The sequence below is a fragment of the Vulpes lagopus genome, chromosome 8 (genome assembly GCF_018345385.1).
Source record: "Vulpes lagopus strain Blue_001 chromosome 8, ASM1834538v1, whole genome shotgun sequence".
NCBI lineage: Eukaryota > Metazoa > Chordata > Mammalia > Carnivora > Canidae > Vulpes > Vulpes lagopus.
This window is the reverse complement of record NC_054831.1, coordinates 32,594,260-32,607,361: the sequence shown is the minus strand read 5'-3', so window position 1 is coordinate 32,607,361 and position 13,102 is coordinate 32,594,260. Positions and strand designations below refer to the sequence as shown.

Here is a 13,102-nt window from a genome sequence, read left to right as displayed (position 1 = left end):
TATACAAATACATGGGTATACATACACATGCACACCCATCCCCACACACATATCCCTCTGCTTATAAAAAACTAGCAGTGAGAATTATGTGTACAAAATATTATCAAAATATTATTACAAAATATTATTTCTATGTGAGAGAAGAAAGTAGTTTTCTATATATAACTGAACATTAATGATTGTGTACTGTTGGGAAAATGAATATTTAAAAATCTAATAACTGTAAATCTAGAAATAAAAATATCTTGCTTTATAAAACATTAATGCTATTGCTTATGATGATTCTCTATTTCCATTAAGTATTTATGGCATCTTGCAATGTGAAAAACATATCTATAACATGCTAATTATGTTTTTTAAAATATTAAAAAAGAGAAGCACTGGGAAAATGGAAAGGGCTTTTTATTGAAGCTAAGCTTAAAATCCAGCTCTGAGTTTCCTGTAGGAAGGCAAAATAGAGGAAATGTTACAATGTCAAATAAAAGGAAAAAACATTTTATCTGCTGAGAGAATCCTTTTCTGACTGTGAATCTTATTAACATTTTTAAATTTACATTTCTATATTTAAACAACATTCGACACCATATGGCCTTTCCACTAGGTTTGGAGACACATAAACATTAACTGAATCTTAGTGCAATTAAAGTCTTTCTCAGGACATTTACAAAGCATTAAACAGTATATTGCTTTCTCAACAAATAATTTACAATTCTCTTTACTCAACATATCAGACACCCAGAATCATACTGAAGACTTGAAGTGTAAGGCAAAGCATGACGTTTTATCCAGATTGTTTTCTACAGTTTAGATTTTTTTTACACTTTAGATTTTTATAGAAAAATTGCTCACTTACTTCTTTCAGTATTTCTTCAGAATGCTCAAAAGTACAATATTTATGGTATGCCATAAAATAAGAAAGTGACATTCCATCAAAATAGAGATGAATAGATACTTTCTCCCATGGGTTTTCAGGTAATTCCTATTTAAATTCAATAAACAAGATTATTACTATAAAAAAGTCTGTTTGAAGATTAAAATTTTAGAGTAGGGAGATATGAAATTAGATTTCTGATGATCATAGTTTACCAGTAATACTACTGTCATGGTTTCTGTAAAGTATACCTACATATCCACAAGGTAGGGAATTTTCTGGTTATTTGCTAAAAAATTACATCATCTTATACTAAGCAGAAGGATAAGTTTGAAAAGATAAATTCAGAGGTAAAGAAATGAAGTTTTGTTAAAAATCCAGAATTGGCAAGAATCCAAAGAAATTAATGACAGTCTAGAAGGAGTTATGGTAATGGCTTTAAAATTATTTTTTTAAAAGATTTTATTTATTTATTTATGAGAGAGACAGAGAGAGGGGCAGAGACACAGGCAGAGGGAGAAGTGGGCTCCTCACAGGGACCCCGATGCGGGACTCGATCCCCGGATCCATGATCATGCCCTAAGCCAAAGGCAGATGGTCATCTTCTGAGCCACCCAGACATCCCTAGCTTTAAAATTCTTAAGTCGGGGGTATCTGGGTGGCTCAGCGGTTTAGCGCCTGCCTTTGGCCCAGGGTGCGATCCTGGAGACCCGGGATCGAATCCCGCATCGGGCTCCCGGCATGGAGCCTGCTTCTCCCTCCTCCTGTGTCTCTGCCTCTCTCTCTCTATCATAAATAAATAAATAAATAAATAAATAAATAAATAAATAAATAAATAAATAAATAAATAAATAAATAAATAAATAAATCTTTAAAAAAATAAAAAATAAAATAAAATTCTTAAGTCCCCGTTAACAGTTATTAGGTAATGAACATGTACACAGCTGACACGCTGATCATTTCTCTTTGACTACACTTGGTACTACCTTAGTCCTATTGTCTCTAGTGAGTTACTGTAATTGCTTTCCAGTAGATATCCTTGCTCCTATCTTTTCTATTCTCCAGTTTTTCTCAGCATAGCAGAGTGAAAATACTGGAATATAAGGGTAAGTCATGTCACGCCTTTGCTCAAGTCCTCAAGTGGCTGCCTGTGTCCGCTTGACAGCTGAAACTTTCACAAATCTTCTCCCATCTCCAACTGTTCTGTCTTGCTCCTTCTGCTCCAGCCCCAGTGGCTTCTCTGCCAGTCCTTGAACACTCCACACTCTGGGCATGCCCCTGCCTTGGCTCTTGGCATGTTACTTTGTAGTGTGAAATTTTTAGGTTTATAACTTGTATCTAGTTGTTTCACTAACAAGGTAAATTGAGGACAGGGATTACCTGCACCCAACACAGTGCTACATACATGGTAATATCCTGAAAACTACTACATGTATTTAAAAACATCTCCAAATCTTTGATAATGCTTCCTGGTGAGTTGTTAATAAAGAATCAGCTACTGACTTTAGTGCTTACAGAAGTTCTTAGGAACTTGCTCAAATTTAGGTTTATTTAAAACAATCCTAGAAACCAAAGTAGTGACTTTTCTGTGTTAATAAGTATATTCACAAGGAACATGGCTTGTCATAAAAATATCCCTCAAATTATGTTATCTACAACACTTTATAGCAAATAATTTAAATCAACAATATATGCTTTAAATATAAATTACCATAATGTGAATTTCCACCTCTCTCTTTGAAAGCAGTTCCTGAAGGAGTTCTACTGCATCTGGTTGCCAGACATTCCCAACCTATTTGGGATTAATAAACTCAGATTCTTTCACACTTTCAAAAAATATGACAGAAGGCAAATGAAGAAATATAAAAGTAGGCATAAACAGATAACAGTAGACAGTAGTATAAAATATACAAGCAGTTTTAAGAGAATATCATGAGTATATGATAAAAATGATCTGAAGGAACTAATAATTTACCTGAGCTTCCCCCATAGTTCTCTTGAAACATTTTATGTTTTAAAAATATAAACCTACATTAAAAACAAAGCATCACAAAACTTTTTCTTAAAACATCAATATGACAATGTGCTGCTTGTCTAATGCCTATAGTATATATTTATTAAGGAGCTGTGATTGTGTTTTTATGTTAAGAGGTTCACATAGCAAAGAATTGGGGCCTCCTCTATCTTAGTGAATCCTTCAGATGACATTCATTGCAGCATTAGTAGGGACCCTGAGCCAGAATCACCCAGCTAAACTGCTCCCAATCCCTGACCCACAGAAACTGAATGAGGGAAAGAAAATTTGTTAATTTATACCACTAAGTTTTAGCTTAATTTGTTATGTAGCAAAAGATAAAATACCATTCCTTTATCTAATTTCCAGCTTTAAATCGGTTATGATTTTATGTGAAGAAATTACTAATTTTAACAATCTTACACTTTCTCATCTATGAAGATAATAGGTCTCTTCACTTATTCAGATGATTTTTTTATGTCCTTCAGTTGATCTGTGGCCTTTATGAAACACAGTAGTGCTCTTCATAAAGGCCTTTTAGCTGTCTTATTCAACTTACTTCTAAGTATTTTATTATTTTTGCTGCAACTAAAAGGGATTTCATCTTACATTCTAATTTTTAGAAAATACTGTTAATAAAAAGGACAATATTTAAAATTAATCATCCCACAAACTGCAATTTACTCACAGGTTTGGTATTACAGAGCTGACATGGAATACAAAACTGGGGTGTATCAGGATATAGTAAAATAGGGTAAAGATGACACTGTGGAATCTTCTCGGTGAATCCATGATCTAAATATTGTACCTGAAATAGGACAAATTTATAATTTAAATTTACTATTAAAAACTAGGGGCCAGAAGGGACTCTTTGGTGTATAAAACAAAGACATCCTAGAAAAATTTCTATATCTGAATCTGAAAAATTTCTAGAAAAAAGAAACCCTATTCCTTCATCCCAGTGTATTAAATTTAATTGTCAAGTTTCTTTATCCACAAACCAGTGTTTTTTTTAAAAACCAGTCTTATTAGATTTACAAATTCCTTGATTATTTTTAAAGACAACTTAGTTTTTCTAAGTATTTTAGGAGCACTGATTTACATTTAATAAATAAATATATTGGTTTTCTTGTTGAATTTTAAGATTTCTTTGTACATTTTGGAAAACAGTCTTTATCAGATATGTCTTTTGCAAATATTTTCTTCCAGTGTGTGACTTATCTTCTCAAGTCTTCTCATTCTTTTCATACTGGCTTTCACAGAGGGGAAGCTTTTAATTTAAATGAAGTCCAACTTATTCTTCAATTTTTTTTTTTTTTTTTTTTTTTTTTTTTACTTGAGAGTGACTGAGAGAGCGCCGGGGCAAGCACGCATTAAGCCAGGGAAGAGGCAAAGAAAGGAGAAGCAGACTCCCCGCTGACCAGGGAACTCTATGCGGGGATCAATCCCAGAACCCTGGATCATGACGTGAGCTGAAGGCAGACACTTAACTGAGCCACCCAGGCACCCCCAGCTTATTCCTTATTTCTTTTGTGGGTCATGCCTTTGGTGCTGTATCTAAGAAGTCATTACCATACTCAAGATCACTGAGATTTTCTCCGCTATTTTCTAGGAGTTTTATAGTTTTGTGTTTTACATTTAGATCTGTGATCTATTTTGAATTAATTTTTGTGAAGGGTATAAATGGGTGTAAAAGTCTAGATCCAGTTTTTGCATGTGGATGTCACCTTGTTCCAGCAGCATTTGTTGCAAAAATAATCTTGCTTAGTTGTATTGCCTTTACTCCTTCGTCAAGTATCAGTTGACATTTACATGGGTCTATTTCTAAGCTCTTTATTCTATTCCATTGATCCATTTATTATTTTGCTAATACCACAATGTCTCAATAACTATAACCTTATAGTAAGTCTTTTTTTTTTTTTTTTTTTTACCTTATAGTAAGTCTTGAGGTCAGATAGCATCAGTGTTTTTTCTTCTTCTTTAATATTTTGTTGGTGCCTCTGGGTCTTTTGCCTCTCCATATAAGCTCTTTAATCAATTTTTTTGATATCCACAAAATAACCTGCTGGAATTTTGGTTGAGACTGCATTGACTATATAGATCAAGTTGGGAAGAACTGACATTTTGATATTGAGTCCTCCTATTCATGAACATGGAATAACCCTCTGCTTATTTTGATTTTATTCAACAGAGTTTTGCAATTTCCTCATATAGATCGACATACTCTGTTACAGTTGTACCTAAGTATTTTGTTTTGGGGGTTGCTAATGTAAATGGTATTGTGTTCTTAATTTCAAATTCTACTTGTTCATTGCTGGTCTACAGGAAAGTGATTGACTTTTGTATGTTAACCCTATATCCTGCAACTTTGTTATAATTGCTTATAGTTCCAGGAATTTTCTTGACGATTCTTTTGCATTTTTTATACAGATAAACATGTCATTTGTGAACAAAGTGTTATTTCTTCCTTCCCAGTCTATCTTTTCTTTGATCTTATTGCATTAGCTAGTACTTCTAGTATAATGTTGAAAAGGAGTTTTAAGAGGGAACATCTTTGCCTTGCTCCTCATTCTAGTGGGAAAGTCTTGAGGTTCTCTTTAAGTATGATATCAGCTGTAGGTTTTTTGTAGTTAGCCTTTATCAGGGGAGAAAGTTCCCCTCTATTCCTATTACAGAGTTTTTAGCATGAAAGAGTGTAGATCCTCTCAAATGCTTCTTTGGCATCTAACTGATATGATGGTGTGATTTTTCTTTTTTAGCCTGTTAATGTGATAGGTTACATTACCTGATATTCAAATGTTGATTCAGCCTTAAATACCTGGGATAACTCCCATTTGGTCATGATATATACATAATTATTTTTATACATTGTGGATTTGATCTGCTAATATTTTGTTGAGGATTTTTGCATATGTTCCTGAGAAATACTGGTCTGCAGCTTTCTTTTCTTTTAATGTCATTGTCTGGTTTTTGTATTATGGTAATGCTGGCCTCACAGAATGAATCAGGAAGTCTTTCCTCTGTTTCTATTCCCTGAAGAGACTGTAGAGAGGTAAAATATCATCCTTAAATATTTGGAAGAATTCACCAATTAATCCATGTGGGCCAGGTGAGTTTTTTGGGGAAGGTTATCAATTACCTTCGAAATTCAATTTCTTTATTAGATATAGGACTATTCAGTCTTCCTACTTCTTCTTGTGTGAATTTTGGCAGATTGTGTCATTTAAGGAATTTGTTCATCTAGCTTATCAAATTTGTGAGCACAAAGCTATTCATAGTATTCCTTCATTATCTTTTGATGTGCTTAGAATCTATTAGTATCTCCTCTTTCATTTCTGATATTAGTAATTTGCGTCCTCTTTTTTCTTAGCCTGGCTGGAGGCTTATTGACTGCACTGATGTTTTCAGTGAAACCACTTTTTTTTTTTGGAAAGTGAAACCACTTTTAATCTCAAAGATTTTCTTTTGTTTTCAATTTCATTGATTTCTGCTCAAATTCTTATTTTTTTCAGCTTACTTTGGATGTCTTTTTGTAGTTTTCTAAGGTGAAAACTTGGAAAATTGATTTTATCTTTTTAAAGATTTTATTTATTCATGACAAACACAGAGAGGCAGAGACATAGGCAGAGGGAGAGGCAGGCTCCCTATGGGGAGCACAATGCAGAACTCAATCCCAGGACCCTGGGATAACGACTTGAGCCAAAGGCAGACGCTCAACTACTGAGCCACTCAGGTGTCCCTGAAAAATTGATTTTAATCTTTGTTCTTTTCTGATCTATGCACTCAGTGCTATTAATTTCCCTCTAAGCACTGCTTTTACTGCATCTAATAAGTTTTGGCATTTTATTTGAGAAAAAAGGAGAGAGTGTAAGGGAGAAAGGCAGAGACAGAATGTTAAGCAGGCTCCATGTTCAGTGCAGAGCCTGATGCAGGGCTTGACCTCAGGACCCTGAGATCATGACCTGAGCTGAAATCAAGAGTCAGACACTTAAATGACTGAGCCACCCAGGTGCCCCTCATAAGTTTTGATAATTGTGTCTTCATTTTTTAGTTCAAAATATCTTTAAATTTCTCGAGATTTCTTCCTTGACTCATGTGTTATTTAGAAGTTTGTTATTAAATATCTTATGTATTTTGGGATTTTCCGGTTATCCATCTGTTACTGATTTCTAGTTTGATTACATTGTGGACTGAAAGCATTTGATTTCTACCCTTTTAAACTTACGGTGTGTTTTATGGCTCAGAATGTGGTATATCTTGGTAAATGTTCCATATGAGCTTGAGAATACGTATTCTGCTGTTGTTTGATGAATTAGTCCAAGGATGCCAATTCTATCTAGTTGATTGATGGTGTTTTGAGTTCAACTATGTCCTTGCTGATTTTCTGCTTGCTAGACTTTCCCATTTCTGATAGAGGGGTGTTGAAGCCCACAAATATGATAGTGGGTACATCTATTTCTTCTTGTAATTCTATTAGTTTTTGCCTGATGTAGGTTGACTCTGTTGTGAGGCACATAGAGAACTGACCCCTTTAAGTAATGCCCTTCTTTATCCCTGATGTCTTTCCTGCTTTGAAATCTACTCTGAAATTATTATAGCTACTCTGCACTCTTTTGATTAGTGTTGACATAAAATATTTTCCTCTATCCATTTATTTTTAATCTATATATATTTCAAGTGAGTTTTTTATAGACAACATATAGTAAATTGGTGCATTTAAAGCACTGATCTTCAAAGCAATTACTGATATGGCTGGATTAATATCCAATATATTTGCTACTGTTTTCTATTTGTTGCTTTTGTTATTTTTTTCATTTTTTTGTCTCTTATAAACTGAGCATCTTATATGATTGCTTTTGTTTCCTAGTGTGTCAATTATACTTTTTAAAAAGCATTTTTTAGTGGTTGCCATTTACTATAATACTGAATTATTATTATTAAACATTTACACTGAATCCAAGTCTACTTTCACATAACATCATACCACTTTACAGGTATTGTGGCATAAAATAAGAAAACAACCCAAATTCCTCTTCCATTCCTTGTACCATGGTCATTCATTTCACTTATACTTAAGTGTGCATATGGTTTATGTATATGGCATATTCATATGTAGTTGAATACACTGTTGCTGTTTCTTTGAGCTATTATGCTACATCTATTAAGAATAAGAAAACTACAAGTTTTATTTATCTTTTTAGAGAGCATATGCAGGGAGGGGCAGAGGGAGGAGAGAGAACTTTAAGGAGGTTGCACACTCAGTGTGGAGCCTGACATGAGGCTCAATCTCATGACCTTGAGATTATGACCTGAACTGAAAATCAAGAGTCAGGCACTTAACCTACTGAGCCACCCAGGGGCCCCACTATAAGTTTTATCTTTATTATTCCTTCTTCAGAAACTCAGACCTACTTTATTATCTTCCTTCTTTTTAAATACTTTTTTTTTTCTTAAGATTTGAGATAGAGTGAGAGAGAGCAAGCACGATTAGGGTGGAGGGGCAAAGGGAGAAGGTGAAGCAGGCTCTCCACTGAGCAGGGATCCTGATGCAGGGCTCGATCTCAGGACCCTGGGATTATAATCTGAGCTGAAGGCAGGCATTTATTTAATTTTTGATAATAAATTTTTTATTGGTGTTCACTTTGCCAACATACAGAATAACACCCAGTGTTCATCCCCTCAAGTGCCCCCCTCAGTGCCCGTCACCCAGTCACCCCCACCCCCCGCCCTCCTCCCCTTCCACCACCCCTAGTTCGTTTCCCAGAGTAAGGAGTCTATGTTCTGTCTCCCTTTCTGATATTTCCCACACATTTCTTCTCCCTTCCCTTATATTCCCTTTCACTATTATTTATATTCCCCAAATGAATGAGAACATATGTTTGTCCTTCTCCGATTGACTTATTTCACTCAGCATAATACCCTCCAGGTCCCTCCACTTTGAAGCAAATGGTGGGTATTCATCCTTTCTAGTGGCTGAGTAATATTCCATTGTCTACATAGACCACAGCTTCTTTATCCATTCATCTTTCGATGGACACCGAGGCTCCTTCCACAGTTTGGCTATTGTGGACATTGCTGCTATAAACATCGGGGTGCAGGTGTCCCGGCGTTTCATTGCATCTGTATCTTTGGGGTAAATCCCCAACAGTGCAATTTCTGGGTCGTAGGGCAGGTTGAAGGCAGGCATTTAATAGACTGAACCACCAAGGCACCCCAAAGATTTCTTTTAGTATTTCTTGAAAGCCAGGTCTACTAGCCGCAAGTTCAATTTGTGTTTCTCATTCAGTTTGAAGGATACTTTTACAGGGCACAGTATTCTAGGTTGGTGGGATGGGGTGTTTTTCTCAAGATTTTAAATATTCCAATCTACATTCTTCTTTGTATGGTGTCTGAGGAGAAGTTGAATGTAATTCTTATCTTTGTTCCTCTATAGGTGAGGTGCTTTTTCCCTCTGGCTTATTTCAGAATTTTTTTTTTCTGTAGTTTCCCCATTTTCTTTAGTTTGAAACGATATGCCCAGGTGTAGTTTTTTTAATTTGTTTTTGTTTTTGCATTTATCCTGGTTGGTATGCTCTTAGCTCCTGGATCTCTGGTTGTGTCTGACATTAATTTGGGGGAAATTCTTAGTCATAGTTGTTTAAAATACTTCTTTCAATCCCTTCATTCTTCTCCTACTGGTATTCCCACTATAAATATCCCATATCCTTTTGTAGTTGTCTCACAATCCTCGGGTATTTGGTTATGCTTTTTCAGTCTTTGTTCTTTTTTTCAATTTTAGAAGTCTCTATTGATACATGTCATCTGTGTCCAGTCTCCTAGTAATTAATACCATCAAATGCGTTTTTTATTTTTGATCTCTACTTTTTTTCTTAGCATTTTTATGTCTTTGCTTACACTGCCCATTGTCTTGCACATGGTCTTCTGTATCTATGAGAAGTCTTAGCATATTAATCATAGTTATCTTAAATTCTCATTCCGATAATTCCATCATCCCTGTCATGTTTTGTTCTGATGTATCTCTGTCTCTTCCAGTTGTGATTTTTTCCTTTTTAAAAATTTAATTGACATTAGTTTTAGGTATGCAACATGACTTGATATTTGTATATACTGTGAAATGATCACCACAATAAATCTAGTTAACATCCATTGCAATACATAATTATTTTTGTGTGAGGAAAACTAAGATTTAGTCTTAGCAGCTTTCAAATATATATCATTAACTATAGTCACCATGCTGTTCATTAGATCCTCATGATTTATTTTATAGCTAGAAGTTTGACCTAGTTGATCCTTTCACTCATTTTGCATGCCCACAACCCTCCACTTCTGGCAACCACTGATCTATTACCTGTATTCTTTTTTATTGATCGTATTTTTTTATATTCCACAAATAAATGAAATCATACGTATTTGTCTGACTTATTTCACTTAGCATAATGCCCTATAGGTCCATTTGTGCTATTGCAAATGGCAAGATTTTTTAATGACTGAATAATTTCCCATTGTATGCATATTCCATTTTCCTTATTCATTCATCAATAGACACTTAGGTTCCTTCTATATTATAGCTATTAAAAATAATGCTACGATGAACATGGGGTTGCATATATCTTTTTCAGTTAGTGTTTTCATTTCTTTCAGCTAAATACCCAGAAGTGGAATTTCTGGATATGATAGTTCCATTTTATTTTTTTGAGGAAATTCCGTAGTGTTTTCCATCGTGGCTGTACCAATTCACATGCCAACAACAGTGCACAAGGGTTCCCTTTTCTCCATGTTCTAACTTTTATTGCTTACTTTTTGATAAGTCATTCTAACAGATATGAGGTATCATGGTTTTGATTTGCACTTCCCTAAAGATCAGTGATTTTGAGCACATTTTCATGCATGTGCTGGTCATCTGTATGTCTTCTTTGCAAAAATGTCCATTCAGATCCCCTATCCATTTTTTAATTGGATTGTTTTTTGCTATTGTATTGTACGGGTTTCTATATATTTTGAATATTAGCACCATATCAGATATGTGATTTGCAAATATTTTCTCCCATTTGGTAAGTTGTCTTTCATTTTATTGATGGTTTCTTTGGTGTGGAGACTCTTTTTCATTTGATGTAGTCTCAGTTGTTTATTTTTGCTTTGGCTACAAGGAGTTATTGCTTGTGTTTTCTTCCAGGAGTTTTATGATTTTAGGTCTTACATTCAAATCTTTGATCCACTTTAATTTTTGTGTACAGTATAAGATATAATCTAATTTCATTCTTTTGCATGTGACCGTCTGGTTTTCCTAATACCATTTATTGAAGTGACTGTCCTTTCCCCAGTGTATATTCTTTGCTCCTTAGTCATAAATTGACCATTTATGCATGGGTTTATTTCTGAACTTTCTATTCTGTTCCACTGATCTATGTGTCTGTTTTTATGTTAATACCATACTCTTTTGACTGTAATTTTTTCCTTGGAAGTTGGATATGATGGACTGTGTAAAAAAAAAATTGCCATAAATAGGCTTTTAGTAATGTGGTAGTAAAGTGTAAAGGAAGGAGAGGTGTTCTGTAGCCCTATAAATAGATCTTAGTCCCTTAGTGGGCCTATGACTCTAGTCTATAAATTTCATAAGTGTGTCTCATTTTTGTTCTTCTCTTTTAGGCATGGGAGAGGATGGATAAAGTGAGCTGAATTTGGGTATATCCTTTATTCCATGTGAAAGGCCAGAGATAACTGGAATTGGGTACTTTCCTTTCTCCTAGGTCAGTTAGGCTGATAATATTCTAGCTAGCAAACTAGTTTTCCAGGGGCAGGCCAAATTACAAAAAAACAAAAAACAAAAAAACAAAAAAACAATGCTCTGGCATATTTCAAAAGATCTTGATGATAGAAATATGAGGGGATTTTTCTCGAATGTTTATTGTGAGAATCAGGCTGAATACCTGAAGGTAAATGCCACAGAATTGTAGGAAGCCTTCCTATGACTGGGTCACACTTAAGTTTTTAACTTACAGAGTGGTCCACACTGAATACATCAATTTCACTTCCAGTTTTGAGTTTCTGCTCCTATAAGGTGTAATTCCCTATATTTGCCTGACTCTAATTTTGGCGCAGTGGCTTACCCTGTATACTCTCTCTGTTATGGATCCAATAAGAGTTGTTGATTTTTCAGTTCATTCAGCTTTTTACTTGTTAGAATGATGTGGCAACTTCCAAGCTCCTTATAAATGCAACCAGAACCCAGGAGTCCTCAACAGCCCATTTTTGAAATGCTTTATTTATGATAATTCAACTTCTAAATTTAGTAATAAGGAATGTCAGTAAGTTATTTCTTTTGCTCCAGTGTAATGAATTTAACATATATCACTGTTTAATTGGGTTGGCTTGACAATCCACATTTTAAGAAATGAAACAGAAGTGAATGAAAGGTATCTGAGTACATCCCAGGTAGTTAGAGTACAACTTAATGTAATATTTCTTTTATTTTTTTTAAAGATTTTACTTTTAAATAATCTCTACACCCAACATGGGGCTCAGACTCACAACACTGAGATCAAGAGTTGCATGCTTCACTGGCTGAGATGGCCAGGTGCCCCTAATGTAGTATTTCTTAATGCAGATCATAGGATAAACTTTTATTAAAATATCAAAGTACTTTAAATAAAATTTTAAAACAGATATTAGTATGAGAAAAAATAAAGCTCATCAACCATCTTATCTAAGTGGATCCCATATAGGTAAAGTTCATGGATTATAACTTGATAAAAATTGGATTTTAGTTTACTTTTATATTAAAATTGGTTGGTTACCTGAACAATCAAATGTATGTGAAACCAGACTCATTTGTAACCCATGAATCTTTAAGTATCCATATGCTTATATATTGAAAATTTGAAACCATTTGGCTTCTATCAAAATCAGTTAAAGTTTGTAATCCAGCAGGAAAAGAACATGACTTAGACAGGAGGTTTAGGAATCAGATACACGGATATGAATTCCAGCATCACCACCCACTGATACAGTGACCTTGGGCATGTCATTGGATCTAAATGTTAATTTTCTTATCAGTAAAATGGGAATAATCTACTTCTATGATAGTTGGAAACAAATTATAAATTATGAATGCACACATGTGAAAGAAGCTTAAAAACTTAAAGTGCTATGTAATTGTTAGGTATCATCATCAAGTAGGTAATTAAATTCTTGTGCAAGTAGAAACAGAAAACTTTTTT

The 13,102-nt window shown here is 34.4% G+C and overlaps 1 protein-coding gene across 2 annotated transcripts in view; it reads right to left on the bottom strand.

The window, feature by feature from the left end:
- RNF17 (ring finger protein 17) overlaps nucleotides 1-13,102 on the bottom strand; it is a 117,088-nt gene that overhangs the window by 19,953 nt on the left and 84,033 nt on the right. For both annotated transcript variants that reach the window (XM_041767209.1, XM_041767210.1), the window contains exons 27-29: nucleotides 3,574-3,693; nucleotides 2,583-2,663; nucleotides 854-979 (exon numbers count right to left, since the gene is read on the bottom strand). In XM_041767209.1, the coding sequence (XP_041623143.1) occupies nucleotides 854-979; nucleotides 2,583-2,663; nucleotides 3,574-3,693 (327 nt within the window). The remainder of the gene's footprint in view (nucleotides 1-853; nucleotides 980-2,582; nucleotides 2,664-3,573; nucleotides 3,694-13,102) is intronic.